Source organism: Oncorhynchus clarkii, chromosome 2 (genome assembly GCF_045791955.1).
Source record: "Oncorhynchus clarkii lewisi isolate Uvic-CL-2024 chromosome 2, UVic_Ocla_1.0, whole genome shotgun sequence".
Lineage (NCBI taxonomy): Eukaryota > Metazoa > Chordata > Actinopteri > Salmoniformes > Salmonidae > Oncorhynchus > Oncorhynchus clarkii.
Window position 1 is genome coordinate 10,333,742 of NC_092148.1, and position 17,527 is coordinate 10,351,268.

General features: G+C 49.4%; 1 protein-coding gene across 1 annotated transcript in view; it reads right to left on the bottom strand.

The window, feature by feature from the left end:
• LOC139379237 (tripartite motif-containing protein 46-like) overlaps positions 1–17,527 on the bottom strand; it is a 49,545-nt gene that overhangs the window by 4,195 nt on the left and 27,823 nt on the right. Inside the window, exons 10-11 of the mRNA XM_071122039.1 lie at positions 668–897; positions 491–558 (exon numbers count right to left, since the gene is read on the bottom strand). Of these exons, the coding sequence (XP_070978140.1) occupies positions 491–558; positions 668–897 (298 nt within the window). The remainder of the gene's footprint in view (positions 1–490; positions 559–667; positions 898–17,527) is intronic.

The following is a 17,527-nucleotide window of genomic DNA, read 5'->3' on the forward strand; positions in this document are numbered from 1 at the left end:
GTGTATGTGACAAATACAATTTTATTTGATTTGATTTCTGTCCCCCTACCTCTACCTCCCTCTGTCCCCCTACCTCTACCTCCCTCTGTCCCCCTACCTCTACCTCCCTCTGCCCCCCTACCTCTACATCCCTCTGTCCCCCTACCTCTAACTCCCTCTGTCCCCCACCTCTACCTCCCTCTGTCCCCCCTCCATCTGTCCCCCTTCCCTCTCCATGCCTACCTCTACCTCCCTCTGTCCCCCTACCTCTACCTCCCTCTGTCCCCCTACCTCTACCTCCCTCCCCCCTACCTCTACCTTCCTCTGTCCCCCTACCTCTACCTTCCTCTGTCCCCCTACCTCTACCTCCCTCTGTCCCCCCTACCTCTACCTCCCTCTGTCCCCCCTACCTCTACCTCCCTCTGTCCCCCTACCTCTACCTCCCTCTGTCCCCCCTACCTCCATCCCTCCCTCTCCATCCCTCCCTCTACCTCCCTCTCTCCTCTCTCACCGGGGGCTGGCCATGTCCTGGGGAAGGTGGAACCACTCCTGGAGCTTGGCCTCCTGTCCAACTCCCACCTGAGGAACGCAGATAGAAAAATGACAAATTAAATTGAGTAAATTACACACACCCACGCACGCGCACACACACGCATACACACACACACTCAAAATCTTCATTTCTCACCTTGACCAGGTAGGAGCCGGGCTCCACCGAGCATGCCCAGTAGTGCCTTCCCTGGGTGATGGCCAGGTCGCCTATGAGGAGGTCAGAGGTCAGGTGACAGGAAGTGAGGGAGCGGTCAGCGGCCTGCAGAAGGGAGAGGCCGGGCACGCTGCGGGCATACGTCTGTCCTTTACCCAGAGCCAGTCGGTCAGCATGCAAACCCCAGCGAGAGTCCAGAGAGAAACACAACACTGACGGAGGAGGGACAGGGGGAGGAGGGAGAGGGAGAGGGGGAGGAGGAGGAGAGGGAGGAGGAGGAGGAGAGGGGAGGAGGAGGATAGGGAGAGTAGGAGGACGAGAGGAGGAGGAGAGGGAGAGGAGGGACGGGAGAGGAGGAGAGGAAGAGGGGGAGGAGGAGGAGGAGAGGGAGAGGGGGAGGAGGAGGAGGAGAGGGGGAGAGGGAGAGGAGGAGGAGGAGGAGGAGACGGAGAGGGGGAGGAGGAGGAGAGGGGGAGTAGGAGGATGAGAGGGGGGGAGAGGGAGAGGAGGAGAGGGAGAGGAGGAGGAGAGGGGGAGGAGAGGGAGAGGAGGGGGAGAGGGGGAGGAAGGGGAGGAGGGGGAGAGTAGGAGGACGAGAGGAGGAGGAGAGGGAGAGGAGGGACGGGAGAGGAGGAGAGGAAGAGGAAGAGGGGGAGGAGGAGAGGGAGAGGGGGAGGAGGAGGAGGAGAGGGGGAGAGGAGGAGGAGGAGGAGAGGGAGAGGGGGAGGAGGGAGAGGGGGAGGAGAGAGAGAGGAGGAGAGGGAAAGGGGGAGGAGGAGGAGGAGAGGGAGAGGAGGAGGAGGAGAGGGAGAGGGGGAGGAGGAGGAGAGGGGGAGTAGGAGGATGAGAGGGGGAGGAGAGGGAGCGGAGGAGAGGGAGAGGAGGAGGAGAGGGGGAGGAGGGGGAGAGGGGGAGGAGGAGACGGAGAGGGGGAGGAGGAGGAGAGGGGCAGTAGGAGGATGAGAGGGGGAGGAGAGGGAGAGGAGGAGAGGGAGAGGAGGAGAGGGGGAGGAGAGGGAGAGGAGGGACGGGAGAGGAGGAGAGGAAGAGGAAGAGGGGGAGGAGGAGAGGGAGAGGGGGAGGAGGAGGAGGAGAGGGGGAGAGGGAGAGGAGGAGGAGGAGAGGGAGAGGGGAGGAGGGAGAGGAGGAGGAGGAGGAGAGGGAGAGGAGGGAGAGGGGGAGGAGAGAGAGGAGGAGAGGGAGAGTGGGAGGAGGAGAGGAAGAGGGGGAGGAGGCGGATGAGAGGGGGAGGAGGAGGAGCGGGAGAGGGGAGTAGGAGGACGAGAGGGGGAGGAGAAAGAGAGGAGGAGGAGGGGGAGGAGGGAGAGGAGGAGAGGGGGAGGAGAGGGAGAGGGGGAGGAGGAGAGGGAGAGGAAGAGGAGGAGGAGAGGGAGAGGAGTGGAGGAGGAGAGGAGGAGAGGAAGAGGAGAGGGAGAGGGGGAGGGAGAAGGAGAGGAAGAGGGGAGGGAGAAGGAGAGGAAGAGGGGAGGGAGAGGAAGAGGAGGGACAGTGAGAGGAGGAGGATGGAGGAGAGGTGGGGGAAGAGGAAGAGGTGGGAGAGGGTGAGGAAGGGGAAGGGTTTGATATAGCATCAGGGAGAGGAGCAGAGGAGCAGACCTGCTTACATCTACAGGAAACTGATGTATTCTGGAGGAATAAATACACCCCAGGAAAGAGAGGGAACGAGGAGAGCAGGAAATAAGAGAGAGAGCGTTCTAAAGAGGGAGAGAAACCTAGCCCAATACAGGTACGACTGCTGATCACTGATCAGGTTTTGAGAAATGAATAAACAAATCTCCTTTAGTGAGCCACATGAACACTTAATAACACAGGAGACTGGGGGAGTGTTTATACAGTATGGACAGTGTGAGGACAGAGAGGGAGAAATGTTGATGAAGAGAGAGAGAGAGAGAGGTAGGAGAAGGACAGAGAGTGAGAGATGTTGATAGAGAGAGAGAGGTAGGAGAAGGACAGAGAGTGAGAGATGTTGATAGAGAGAGAGAGAGGTAGGAGAAGGACAGAGAGTGAGAGATGTTGATAAAGAGAGAGAGAGAGGTAGGAGAAGGACAGAGAGTGAGAGATGTTGATAGAGAGAGAGAGAGAGGTAGGAGAAGGACAGAGAGTGAGAGATGTTGATAAAGAGAGAGAGAGAGGTAGGAGAAGGACAGAGAGTGAGAGATGTTGATAAAGAGAGAGAGAGAGGTAGGAGAAGGACAGAGAGGGAGAGATGTTGATAAAGAGAGAGAGAGGTAGGAGAAGGACAGAGAGTGAGAGATGTTGATAAAGAGAGAGAGAGGTAGGAGAAGGACAGAGAGTGAGAGATGTTGATAGAGAGAGAGAGAGAGAGAGAGAGAGGTAGCAGAAGGACAGAGAGGGAGAGATGTCGATAAAGAGAGAGAGAGAGGTAGGATGAAGGACAGAGAGTGAGAGATGTTGATAAAGAGAGAGAGAGAGAGGTAGGAGAAGAACAGAGTGAGAGATGTTGATAGAGAGAGAGAGAGGTAGGAGAAGGACAGAGAGTGAGAGATGTTGATAAAGAGAGAGAGAGGTAGGAGAAGAACAGAGTGAGAGATGTTGATAGAGAGAGAGCGGTAGGAGAAGGACAGAGAGTGAGAGATGTTGATAAAGAGAGAGAGAGAGGTAGGAGAAGGACAGAGAGTGAGAGATGTTGATAAAGAGAGAGAGAGGTAGGAGAAGGACAGAGAGGGAGAGATGTTGATAGAGAGAGAGAGAGAGAGAGAGAGAGAGAGAGGTAGGAGAAGGACAGAGAGGGAGAGATGTTGATAGAGAGAGGTGGGAGAAGGACAGAGAGTGAGAGATGTTGATAGAGAGAGGTGGGAGAAGGACAGAGGGGGGAGATGTCGATAAAGAGAGAGAGAGGTAGGAGAAGGACAGAGAGGGAGAGATGTCGATAAAGAGAGAGAGAGAGGGGTAGGAGAAGGACAGAGAGGGAGAGATGTTGATAAAGAGAGAGAGAGGTAGGAGAAGAACAGAGTGAGAGATGTTGATAGAGAGAGAGAGAGGTAGGAGAAGGACAGAGAGTGAGAGATGTTGATAAAGAGAGAGAGAGAGGTAGGAGAAGGACAGAGAGGGAGAGATGTTGATAGAGAGAGAGAGAGAGGTAGGAGAAGGACAGAGAGGGAGAGATGTTGATAAAGAGAGAGAGAGAGGTAGGATGAAGGACAGAGAGTGAGAGATGTTGATAGAGAGAGGTAGGAGAAGGACAGAGAGGGAGAGATGTCGATAAAGAGAGAGAGAGAGGTAGGATGAAGGACAGAGAGTGAGAGATGTTGATAGAGAGAGGTAGGAGAAGGACAGAGAGGGAGAGATGTTGATAAAGAGAGAGAGAGAGAGAGGTAGGAGAAGGACAGAGAGGGAGAGATGTTGATAGAGAGAGGTGGGAGAAGGACAGAGGGGGGAGATGTCGCTAAAGAGAGAGAGAGAGAGGTAGGAGAAGGACAGAGAGTGAGAGATGTTGATAGAGAGAGGTGGGAGAAGGACAGAGGGAGGAGATGTCGATAAAGAGAGAGAGAGAGAGAGGTAGGAGAAGGACAGAGAGTGAGAGATGTTGATAGAGAGAGGTGGGAGGGACAGAAGGGGGAGATGTCGATAAAGAGAGAGAGAGGTAGGAGAAGGACAGAGAGGGAGAGATGTCGATAAAGAGAGAGAGAGAGAGGTAGGAGAAGGACAGAGAGGGAGAGATGTTGATAAAGAGAGAGAGAGAGGTAGGAGAAGGACAGAGAGGGAGAGATGTTGATAGAGAGAGGTAGGAGAAGGACAGAGAGAGATGTCGATAAAGAGAGAGAGAGAGGTAGGATGAAGGACAGAGAGTGAGAGATGTTGATAAAGAGAGAGAGAGAGGTAGGAGAAGGACAGAGAGGGAGATATGTTGATAGAGAGAGGTGGGAGAAGGACAGAGGGGGGAGATGTCGATAATGAGAGAGAGGTAGGAGAAGGACAGAGAGGGAGAGATGTCGATAAAGAGAGAGAGAGAGGTAGGAGAAGGACAGAGAGGGAGAGATGTTGATAAAGAGAGAGAGAGAGGTAGAGAGAGAGAGGTAGGAGAAGGACAGAGAGGGAGAGATGTCGATAAAGAGAGAGAGAGAGAGGTAGGAGAAGGACAGAGAGGGAGAGATGTTGATAAAGAGAGAGAGAGAGGTAGGAGAAGGACAGAGAGGGAGAGATGTTGATAGAGAGAGGTAGGAGAAGGACAGAGAGGGAGAGATGTCGATAAAGAGAGAGGTAGGATGAAGGACAGAGAGTGAGAGATGTTGATAAAGAGAGAGAGAGAGGTAGGAGAAGGACAGAGAGGGAGATATGTTGATAGAGAGAGGTGGGAGAAGGACAGAGGGGGGAGATGTCGATAATGAGAGAGAGGTAGGAGAAGGACAGAGAGGGAGAGATGTCGATAAAGAGAGAGAGAGGAGAAGAACAGAGTGAGAGATGTTGATAGAGAGAGAGAGAGAGAGGTAGGAGAAGGACAGAGAGTGAGAGATGTTGATAAAGAGAGAGAGAGAGGTAGGAGAAGGACAGAGAGTGAGAGATGTTGATAAAGAGAGAGAGAGGTAGGAGAAGGACAGAGAGGGAGAGATGTTGATAAAGAGAGAGAGAGGTAGGAGAAGGACAGAGAGTGAGAGATGTTGATAAAGAGAGAGAGAGGTAGGAGAAGGACAGAGAGTGAGAGATGTTGATAGAGAGAGAGAGAGCGAGAGAGAGAGGTAGGAGAAGGACAGAGAGGGAGAGATGTCGATAAAGAGAGAGAGAGAGGTAGGATGAAGGACAGAGAGTGAGAGATGTTGATAAAGAGAGAGAGAGAGGTAGGAGAAGAACAGAGTGAGAGATGTTGATAGAGAGAGAGCGGTAGGAGAAGGACAGAGAGTGAGAGATGTTGATAAAGAGAGAGAGAGAGGTAGGAGAAGGACAGAGAGTGAGAGATGTTGATAAAGAGAGAGAGAGGTAGGAGAAGGACAGAGAGGGAGAGATGTTGATAGAGAGAGAGAGAGAGAGAGAGAGAGAGAGGTAGGAGAAGGACAGAGAGGGAGAGATGTTGATAGAGAGAGGTGGGAGAAGGACAGAGAGTGAGAGATGTTGATAGAGAGAGGTGGGAGAAGGACAGAGGGGGGAGATGTCGATAAAGAGAGAGAGAGGTAGGAGAAGGACAGAGAGGGAGAGATGTCGATAAAGAGAGAGAGAGAGGGGTAGGAGAAGGACAGAGAGGGAGAGATGTTGATAAAGAGAGAGAGAGAGAGGTAGGAGAAGAACAGAGTGAGAGATGTTGATAGAGAGAGAGAGTAGGAGAAGGACAGAGAGTGAGAGATGTTGATAAAGAGAGAGAGAGAGGTAGGAGAAGGACAGAGAGGGAGAGATGTTGATAGAGAGAGAGAGAGAGGTAGGAGAAGGACAGAGAGGGAGAGATGTTGATAAAGAGAGAGAGAGAGGTAGGATGAAGGACAGAGAGTGAGAGATGTTGATAGAGAGAGGTAGGAGAAGGACAGAGAGGGAGAGATGTCGATAAAGAGAGAGAGAGAGGTAGGATGAAGGACAGAGAGTGAGAGATGTTGATAGAGAGAGGTAGGAGAAGGACAGAGAGGGAGAGATGTTGATAAAGAGAGAGAGAGAGGTAGGAGAAGGACAGAGAGTGAGAGATGTTGATAGAGAGAGGTGGGAGAAGGACAGAGGGGGGAGATGTCGCTAAAGAGAGAGAGAGAGAGGTAGGAGAAGGACAGAGAGGGAGAGATGTTGATAAAGAGAGAGAGAGAGGTAGGAGAAGAACAGAGTGAGAGATGTTGATAGAGAGAGAGAGAGGTAGAGAGAGAGAGGTAGGAGAAGGACAGAGAGGGAGAGATGTCGATAAAGAGAGAGAGAGAGGTAGGATGAAGGACAGAGAGTGAGAGATGTTGATAAAGAGAGAGAGAGAGGTAGGAGAAGAACAGAGTGAGAGATGTTGATAGAGAGAGAGAGAGGTAGGAGAAGGACAGAGAGTGAGAGATGTTGATAAAGAGAGAGAGAGGTAGGAGAAGAACAGAGTGAGAGATGTTGATAGAGAGAGAGCGGTAGGAGAAGGACAGAGAGTGAGAGATGTTGATAAAGAGAGAGAGAGAGGTAGGAGAAGGACAGAGAGTGAGAGATGTTGATAAAGAGAGAGAGAGGTAGGAGAAGGACAGAGAGGGAGAGATGTTGATAGAGAGAGAGAGAGAGAGAGAGAGAGAGAGGTAGGAGAAGGACAGAGAGGGAGAGATGTTGATAGAGAGAGGTGGGAGAAGGACAGAGAGTGAGAGATGTTGATAGAGAGAGGTGGGAGAAGGACAGAGGGGGGAGATGTCGATAAAGAGAGAGAGAGGTAGGAGAAGGACAGAGAGGGAGAGATGTCGATAAAGAGAGAGAGAGAGGGGTAGGAGAAGGACAGAGAGGGAGAGATGTTGATAAAGAGAGAGAGAGAGAGGTAGGAGAAGAACAGAGTGAGAGATGTTGATAGAGAGAGAGAGAGGTAGGAGAAGGACAGAGAGTGAGAGATGTTGATAAAGAGAGAGAGAGATCTAGGAGAAGGACAGAGAGGGAGAGATGTTGATAGAGAGAGAGAGAGAGGTAGGAGAAGGACAGAGAGGGAGAGATGTTGATAAAGAGAGAGAGAGAGGTAGGATGAAGGACAGAGAGTGAGAGATGTTGATAGAGGTAGGAGAAGGACAGAGAGGGAGAGATGTCGATAAAGAGAGAGAGAGAGGTAGGATGAAGGACAGAGAGTGAGAGATGTTGATAGAGAGAGGTAGGAGAAGGAGAGAGGGAGAGATGTTGATAAAGAGAGAGAGAGAGAGAGGTAGGAGAAGGACAGAGAGGGAGAGATGTTGATAGAGAGAGGTGGGAGAAGGACAGAGGGGGGAGATGTCGCTAAAGAGAGAGAGAGAGAGGTAGGAGAAGGAGAGAGAGAGAGGTAGGAGAAGGACAGAGAGTGAGGGAGAGATGTTGATAAAGAGAGAGAGAGAGGTAGGATGAAGGACAGAGAGTGAGAGATGTTGATAGAGAGAGGTAGGAGAAGGACAGAGAGGGAGAGATGTCGATAAAGAGAGAGAGAGAGGTACAGAGAGTGAGAGATGTTGATAGAGAGAGGTGGGAGAAGGACAGAGGGAGGAGATGTCGATAAAGAGAGAGAGAGAGAGAGGTAGGAGAAGGACAGAGAGTGAGAGATGTTGATAGAGAGAGGTGGGAGAAGGACAGAAGGGGGAGATGTCGATAAAGAGAGAGAGAGGTAGGAGAAGGACAGAGAGGGAGAGATGTCGATAAAGAGAGAGAGAGAGAGGTAGGAGAAGGACAGAGAGGGAGAGATGTTGATAAAGAGAGAGAGAGAGGTAGGAGAAGGACAGAGAGGGAGAGATGTTGATAGAGAGAGGTAGGAGAAGGACAGAGAGGGAGAGATGTCGATGAAGAGAGAGAGAGAGGTAGGATGAAGGACAGAGAGTGAGAGATGTTGATAAAGAGAGAGAGAGAGGTAGGAGAAGGACAGAGAGGGAGATATGTTGATAGAGAGAGGTGGGAGAAGGACAGAGGGGGGAGATGTCGATAATGAGAGAGAGGTAGGAGAAGGACAGAGAGGGAGAGATGTCGATAAAGAGAGAGAGAGAGGTAGGAGAAGGACAGAGAGGGAGAGATGTTGATAAAGAGAGAGAGAGAGGTAGGAGAAGAACAGAGTGAGAGATGTTGATAGAGAGAGAGAGAGGTAGGAGAAGGACAGAGAGTGAGAGATGTTGATAAAGAGAGAGAGAGAGGTAGGAGAAGGACAGAGAGTGAGAGATGTTGATAAAGAGAGAGAGAGGTAGGAGAAGGACAGAGAGGGAGAGATGTTGATAAAGAGAGAGAGAGGTAGGAGAAGGACAGAGAGTGAGAGATGTTGATAAAGAGAGAGAGAGGTAGGAGAAGGACAGAGAGTGAGAGATGTTGATAGAGAGAGAGAGAGCGAGAGAGAGAGGTAGGAGAAGGACAGAGAGGGAGAGATGTCGATAAAGAGAGAGAGAGAGGTAGGATGAAGGACAGAGAGTGAGAGATGTTGATAAAGAGAGAGAGAGAGGTAGGAGAAGAACAGAGTGAGAGATGTTGATAGAGAGAGAGAGAGGTAGGAGAAGGACAGAGAGTGAGAGATGTTGATAAAGAGAGAGAGAGGTAGGAGAAGAACAGAGTGAGAGATGTTGATAGAGAGAGAGCGGTAGGAGAAGGACAGAGAGTGAGAGATGTTGATAAAGAGAGAGAGAGAGGTAGGAGAAGGACAGAGAGTGAGAGATGTTGATAAAGAGAGAGAGAGGTAGGAGAAGGACAGAGAGGGAGAGATGTTGATAGAGAGAGAGAGAGAGAGAGAGAGAGAGGTAGGAGAAGGACAGAGAGGGAGAGATGTTGATAGAGAGAGGTGGGAGAAGGACAGAGAGTGAGAGATGTTGATAGAGAGAGGTGGGAGAAGGACAGAGGGGGGAGATGTCGATAAAGAGAGAGAGAGGTAGGAGAAGGACAGAGAGGGAGAGATGTCGATAAAGAGAGAGAGAGAGGGGTAGGAAAAGGACAGAGAGGGAGAGATGTTGATAAAGAGAGAGAGAGAGAGGTAGGAGAAGAACAGAGTGAGAGATGTTGATAGAGAGAGAGAGAGGTAGGAGAAGGACAGAGAGTGAGAGATGTTGATAAAGAGAGAGAGAGAGGTAGGAGAAGGACAGAGAGGGAGAGATGTTGATAGAGAGAGAGAGAGAGGTAGGAGAAGGACAGAGAGGGAGAGATGTTGATAAAGAGAGAGAGAGAGGTAGGATGAAGGACAGAGAGTGAGAGATGTTGATAGAGAGAGGTAGGAGAAGGACAGAGAGGGAGAGATGTCGATAAAGAGAGAGAGAGAGGTAGGATGAAGGACAGAGAGTGAGAGATGTTGATAGAGAGAGGTAGGAGAAGGACAGAGAGGGAGAGATGTTGATAAAGAGAGAGAGAGAGAGAGAGAGAGGTAGGAGAAGGACAGAGAGTGAGAGATGTTGATAGAGAGAGGTGGGAGAAGGACAGAGGGGGGAGATGTCGCTAAAGAGAGAGAGAGAGAGGTAGGAGAAGGACAGAGAGTGAGAGATGTTGATAGAGAGAGGTGGGAGAAGGACAGAGGGAGGAGATGTCGATAAAGAGAGAGAGAGAGAGAGGTAGGAGAAGGACAGAGAGTGAGAGATGTTGATAGAGAGAGGTGGGAGAAGGACAGAAGGGGGAGATGTCGATAAAGAGAGAGAGAGGTAGGAGAAGGACAGAGAGGGAGAGATGTCGATAAAGAGAGAGAGAGAGAGAGGTAGGATGAAGGACAGAGAGTGAGATATGTTGATAAAGAGAGAGAGAGAGGTAGGAGAAGGACAGAGAGGGAGATATGTTGATAGAGAGAGGTGGGAGAAGGACAGAGGGGGGAGATGTCGATAATGAGAGAGAGGTAGGAGAAGGACAGAGAGGGAGAGATGTCGATAAAGAGAGAGAGAGAGGTAGGAGAAGGACAGAGAGGGAGAGATGTTGATAAAGAGAGAGAGAGAGGTAGGAGAAGGACAGAGAGGGAGAGATGTTGATAGAGAGAGGTAGGAGAAGGACAGAGAGGGAGAGATGTCGATAAAGAGAGAGAGAGAGGTAGGATGAAGGACAGAGAGTGAGAGATGTTGATAGAGAGAGGTAGGAGAAGGACAGAGAGGGAGAGATGTCGATAAAGAGAGAGAGAGAGAGATGTAGAAGGACAGAGAGTGAGAGATGTTGATAGAGAGAGAGAGAGGTAGGAGAAGGACAGAGAGTGATAGATGTTGATAAAGTGAGAGAGAGAGGTAGGAGAAGGACAGAGAGTGAGAGATGTTGATAGAGAGAGAGAGAGAGGTAGGAGAAGGACAGAGAGTGAGAGATGTTGATAAAGAGAGAGAGAGAGGTAGGAGAAGGACAGAGAGTGAGAGATGTTGATAAAGAGAGAGAGAGGTAGGAGAAGGACAGAGAGGGAGAGATGTTGATAAAGAGAGAGAGAGGTAGGAGAAGGACAGAGAGTGAGAGATGTTGATAAAGAGAGAGAGAGGTAAGAGAAGGACAGAGAGTGAGAGATGTTGATAGAGAGAGAGAGAGAGAGAGAGAGGTAGGAGAAGGACAGAGAGGGAGAGATGTCGATAAAGAGAGAGAGAGAGGTAGGATGAAGGACAGAGAGTGAGAGATGTTGATAAAGAGAGAGAGAGAGGTAGGAGAAGAACAGAGTGAGAGATGTTGATAGAGAGAGAGAGAGGTAGGAGAAGGACAGAGAGTGAGAGATGTTGATAAAGAGAGAGAGAGAGGTAGGAGAAGAACAGAGTGAGAGATGTTGATAGAGAGAGAGCGGTAGGAGAAGGACAGAGAGTGAGAGATGTTGATAAAGAGAGAGAGAGAGGTAGGAGAAGGACAGAGAGTGAGAGATGTTGATAAAGAGAGAGAGAGGTAGGAGAAGGACAGAGAGTGAGAGATGTTGATAAAGAGAGAGAGAGGTAGGAGAAGGACAGAGAGTGAGAGATGTTGATAGAGAGAGAGAGAGAGAGAGAGGTAGGAGAAGGACAGAGAGGGAGAGATGTTGATAGAGAGAGAGAGGTAGGAGAAGGACAGAGAGGGAGAGATGTTGATAGAGAGAGGTGGGAGAAGGACAGAGAGTGAGAGATGTTGATAGAGAGAGGTGGGAGAAGGACAGAGGGGGGAGATGTCGATAAAGAGAGAGAGAGGTAGGAGAAGGACAGAGAGGGAGAGATGTCGATAAAGAGAGAGAGAGAGGGGTAGGAGAAGGACAGAGAGGGAGAGATGTTGATAAAGAGAGAGAGAGAGAGGTAGGAGAAGAACAGAGTGAGAGATGTTGATAGAGAGAGAGAGAGGTAGGAGAAGGACAGAGAGTGAGAGATGTTGATAAAGAGAGAGAGAGAGAGAGAGAGAGGTAGGAGAAGGACAGAGAGGGAGAGATGTTGATAGAGAGAGAGAGAGAGGTAGGAGAAGGACAGAGAGGGAGAGATGTTGATAAAGAGAGAGAGAGAGGTAGGATGAAGGACAGAGAGTGAGAGATGTTGATAAAGAGAGAGAGAGGTAGGAGAAGGACAGAGAGTGAGAGATGTTGATAGAGAGAGAGAGAGAGAGAGAGAGAGGTAGGAGAAGGACAGAGAGGGAGAGATGTTGATAAAGAGAGAGAGAGAGGTAGGAGAAGGACAGAGAGGGAGAGATGTTGATAAAGAGAGAGAGAGAGGTAGGATGAAGGACAGAGAGTGAGAGATGTTGATAGAGAGAGGTAGGAGAAGGACAGAGAGGGAGAGATGTCGATAAAGAGAGAGAGAGAGGTAGGATGAATGACAGAGAGTGAGAGATGTTGATAGAGAGAGGTAGGAGAAGGACAGAGAGGGAGAGATGTTGATAAAGAGAGAGAGAGAGAGAGGTAGGAGAAGGACAGAGAGTGAGAGATGTTGATAGAGAGAGGTGGGAGAAGGACAGAGGGGGGAGATGTCGCTAAAGAGAGAGAGAGAGAGGTAGGAGAAGGACAGAGAGTGAGAGATGTTGATAGAGAGAGGTGGGAGAAGGACAGAGGGAGGAGATGTCGATAAAGAGAGAGAGGTAGGAGAAGGACAGAGAGTGAGAGATGTTGATAGAGAGAGGTGGGAGAAGGACAGAAGGGGGAGATGTCGATAAAGAGAGAGAGAGGTAGGAGAAGGACAGAGAGGGAGAGATGTCGATAAAGAGAGAGAGAGAGAGGTAGGAGAAGGACAGAGAGGGAGAGATGTTGATAAAGAGAGAGAGAGAGGTAGGAGAAGGACAGAGAGGGAGAGATGTTGATAGAGAGAGGTAGGAGAAGGACAGAGAGGGAGAGATGTCGATAAAGAGAGAGAGAGAGGTAGGATGAAGGACAGAGAGTGAGAGATGTTGATAAAGAGAGAGAGAGAGGTAGGAGAAGGACAGAGAGGGAGAGATGTTGATAAAGAGAGAGATAGAGGTAGGAGAAGGACAGAGAGGGAGAGATGTTGATAGAGAGAGGTAGGAGAAGGACAGAGAGGGAGAGATGTCGATAAAGAGAGAGAGAGAGGTAGGATGAAGGACAGAGAGTGAGAGATGTTGATAGAGAGAGAGAGAGAGAGAGAGAGAGGTAGGAGAAGGACAGAGAGGGAGAGATGTTGATAGAGAGAGGTGGGAGAAGGACAGAGAGTGAGAGATGTTGATAGAGAGAGGTGGGAGAAGGACAGAGGGGGGAGATGTCGATAAAGAGAGAGAGAGGTAGGAGAAGGACAGAGAGGGAGAGATGTCGATAAAGAGAGAGAGAGAGGGGTAGGAGAAGGACAGAGAGGGAGAGATGTTGATAAAGAGAGAGAGAGAGAGGTAGGAGAAGAACAGAGTGAGAGATGTTGATAGAGAGAGAGAGAGGTAGGAGAAGGACAGAGAGTGAGAGATGTTGATAAAGAGAGAGAGGTAGGAGAAGGACAGAGAGGGAGAGATGTTGATAGAGAGAGAGAGAGAGGTAGGAGAAGGACAGAGAGGGAGAGATGTTGATAAAGAGAGAGAGAGAGGTAGGATGAAGGACAGAGAGTGAGAGATGTTGATAAAGAGAGGGAGAGGTAGGAGAAGGACAGAGAGTGAGAGATGTTGATAGAGAGAGAGAGAGAGAGAGAGGTAGGAGAAGGACAGAGAGGGAGAGATGTTGATAAAGAGAGAGAGAGAGGTAGGAGAAGGACAGAGAGGGAGAGATGTTGATAAAGAGAGAGAGAGAGGTAGGATGAAGGACAGAGAGTGAGAGATGTTGATAGAGAGAGGTAGGAGAAGGACAGAGAGGGAGAGATGTCGATAAAGAGAGAGAGAGAGGTAGGATGAAGGACAGAGAGTGAGAGATGTTGATAGAGAGAGGTAGGAGAAGGACAGAGAGGGAGAGATGTTGATAAAGAGAGAGAGAGAGAGAGGTAGGAGAAGGACAGAGAGTGAGAGATGTTGATAGAGAGAGGTGGGAGAAGGACAGAGGGGGGAGATGTCGCTAAAGAGAGAGAGAGAGAGGTAGGAGAAGGACAGAGAGTGAGAGATGTTGATAGAGAGAGGTGGGAGAAGGACAGAGGGAGGAGATGTCGATAAAGAGAGAGAGAGAGAGAGGTAGGAGAAGGACAGAGAGTGAGAGATGTTGATAGAGAGAGGTGGGAGAAGGACAGAAGGGGGAGATGTCGATAAAGAGAGAGAGAGGTAGGAGAAGGACAGAGAGGGAGAGATGTCGATAAAGAGAGAGAGAGAGAGGTAGGAGAAGGACAGAGAGGGAGAGATGTTGATAAAGAGAGAGCGAGAGGTAGGAGAAGGACAGAGAGGGAGAGATGTTGATAGAGAGAGGTAGGAGAAGGACAGAGAGGGAGAGATGTCGATAAAGAGAGAGAGAGAGGTAGGATGAAGGACAGAGAGTGAGAGATGTTGATAAAGAGAGAGAGAGAGGTAGGAGAAGGACAGAGAGGGAGATATGTTGATAGAGAGAGGTGGGAGAAGGACAGAGGGGGGAGATGTCGATAATGAGAGAGAGGTAGGAGAAGGACAGAGAGGGAGAGATGTCGATAAAGAGAGAGAGAGAGGTAGGAGAAGGACAGAGAGGGAGAGATGTTGATAAAGAGAGAGAGAGAGGTAGGAGAAGGACAGAGAGGGAGAGATGTTGATAGAGAGAGGTAGGAGAAGGACAGAGAGGGAGAGATGTCGATAAAGAGAGAGAGAGAGGTAGGATGAAGGACAGAGAGTGAGAGATGTTGATAGAGAGAGGTAGGAGAAGGACAGAGAGGGAGAGATGTCGATAAAGAGAGAGAGAGAGAGATGTAGGAGAAGGACAGAGAGTGAGAGATGTTGATAGAGAGAGAGAGAGGTAGGAGAAGGACAGAGAGTGATAGATGTTGATAAAGAGAGAGAGAGAGGTAGGAGAAGGACAGAGAGTGAGAGATGTTGATAGAGAGAGAGAGAGAGGTAGGAGAAGGACAGAGAGTGAGAGATGTTGATAAAGAGAGAGAGAGAGGTAGGAGAAGGACAGAGAGTGAGAGATGTTGATAAAGAGAGAGAGAGGTAGGAGAAGGACAGAGAGGGAGAGATGTTGATAAAGAGAGAGAGAGGTAGGAGAAGGACAGAGAGTGAGAGATGTTGATAAAGAGAGAGAGAGGTAGGAGAAGGACAGAGAGTGAGAGATGTTGATAGAGAGAGAGAGAGAGAGAGAGGTAGGAGAAGGACAGAGAGGGAGAGATGTCGATAAAGAGAGAGAGAGAGGTAGGATGAAGGACAGAGAGTGAGAGATGTTGATAAAGAGAGAGAGAGAGGTAGGAGAAGAACAGAGTGAGAGATGTTGATAGAGAGAGAGAGAGGTAGGAGAAGGACAGAGAGTGAGAGATGTTGATAAAGAGAGAGAGAGGTAGGAGAAGAACAGAGTGAGAGATGTTGATAGAGAGAGAGCGGTAGGAGAAGGACAGAGAGTGAGAGATGTTGATAAAGAGAGAGAGAGAGGTAGGAGAAGGACAGAGAGTGAGAGATGTTGATAAAGAGAGAGAGAGGTAGGAGAAGGACAGAGAGTGAGAGATGTTGATAAAGAGAGAGAGAGGTAGGAGAAGGACAGAGAGTGAGAGATGTTGATAGAGAGAGAGAGAGAGAGAGAGAGAGAGGTAGGAGAAGGACAGAGAGGGAGAGATGTCGATAAAGAGAGAGAGAGAGGTAGGATGAAGGACAGAGAGTGAGAGATGTTGATAAAGAGAGAGAGAGGTAGGAGAAGAACAGAGTGAGAGATGTTGATAGAGAGAGAGCGGTAGGAGAAGGACAGAGAGTGAGAGATGTTGATAAAGAGAGAGAGAGAGGTAGGAGAAGGAAAGAGAGTGAGAGATGTTGATAAAGAGAGAGAGAGGTAGGAGAAGGACAGAGAGGGAGAGATGTTGATAGAGAGAGAGAGAGAGAGAGAGAGAGAGAGTAGGAGAAGGACAGAGAGGGAGAGATGTTGATAGAGAGAGGTGGGAGAAGGACAGAGAGTGAGAGATGTTGATAGAGAGAGGTGGGAGAAGGACAGAGGGGGGAGATGTCGATAAAGAGAGAGAGAGGTAGGAGAAGGACAGAGAGGGAGAGATGTCGATAAAGAGAGAGAGAGAGGTAGGAGAAGGACAGAGAGGGAGAGATGTTGATAAAGAGAGAGAGAGAGAGGTAGGAGAAGAACAGAGTGAGAGATGTTGATAGAGAGAGAGAGAGGTAGGAGAAGGACAGAGTGAGAGATGTTGATAAAGAGAGAGAGAGAGGTAGGATGAAGGACAGAGAGTGAGAGATGTTGATAGAGAGAGGTAGGAGAAGGACAGAGAGGGAGAGATGTCGATAAAGAGAGAGAGAGAGGTAGGATGAAGGACAGAGAGTGAGAGATGTTGATAGAGAGAGGTAGGAGAAGGACAGAGAGGGAGAGATGTTGATAAAGAGAGAGAGAGAGAGAGGTAGGAGAAGGACAGAGAGTGAGAGATGTTGATAGAGAGAGGTGGGAGAAGGACAGAGGGGGGAGATGTCGCTAAAGAGAGAGAGAGAGAGGTAGGAGAAGGACAGAGAGTGAGAGATGTTGATAGAGAGAGGTGGGAGAAGGACAGAGGGAGGAGATGTCGATAAAAAGAGAGAGAGAGAGAGAGGTAGGAGAAGGACAGAGAGTGAGAGATGTTGATAGAGAGAGGTGGGAGAAGGACAGAAGGGGGAGATGTCGATAAAGAGAGAGAGAGGTAGGAGAAGGACAGAGAGGGAGAGATGTCGATAAAGAGAGAGAGAGAGAGGTAGGAGAAGGACAGAGAGGGAGAGATGTTGATAAAGAGAGAGAGAGAGGTAGGAGAAGGACAGAGAGGGAGAGATGTTGATAGAGAGAGGTAGGAGAAGGACAGAGAGGGAGAGATGTCGATAAAGAGAGAGAGAGAGGTAGGATGAAGGACAGAGAGTGAGAGATGTTGATAAAGAGAGAGAGAGAGGTAGGAGAAGGACAGAGAGGGAGATATGTTGATAGAGAGAGGTGGGAGAAGGACAGAGGGGGGAGATGTCGATAATGAGAGAGAGGTAGGAGAAGGACAGAGAGGGAGAGATGTCGATAAAGAGAGAGAGAGAGGTAGGAGAAGGACAGAGAGGGAGAGATGTTGATAAAGAGAGAGAGAGAGGTAGGAGAAGAACAGAGTGAGAGATGTTGATAGAGAGAGAGAGAGAGGTAGGAGAAGAACAGAGTGAGAGATGTTGATAGAGAGAGAGAGAGAGGTAGGAGAAGGACAGAGAGTGAGAGATGTTGATAAAGAGAGAGAGAGAGGTAGGAGAAGGACAGAGAGTGAGAGATGTTGATAAAGAGAGAGAGAGGTAGGAGAAGGACAGAGAGGGAGAGATGTTGATAAAGAGAGAGAGAGGTAGGAGAAGGACAGAGAGTGAGAGATGTTGATAAAGAGAGAGAGAGGTAGGAGAAGGACAGAGAGTGAGAGATGTTGATAGAGAGAGAGAGAGCGAGAGAGAGAGGTAGGAGAAGGACAGAGAGGGAGAGATGTCGATAAAGAGAGAGAGAGAGGTAGGATGAAGGACAGAGAGTGAGAGATGTTGATAAAGAGAGAGAGAGAGGTAGGAGAAGAACAGAGTGAGAGATGTTGATAGAGAGAGAGAGAGGTAGGAGAAGGACAGAGAGTGAGATATGTTGATAAAGAGAGAGAGAGGTAGGAGAAGAACAGAGTGAGAGATGTTGATAGAGAGAGAGCGGTAGGAGAAGGACAGAGAGTGAGAGATGTTGATAAAGAGAGAGAGAGAGGTAGGAGAAGGACAGAGAGTGAGAGATGTTGATAAAGAGAGAGAGAGGTAGGAGAAGGACAGAGAGGGAGAGATGTTGATAGAGAGAGAGACGTAGGAGAAGGA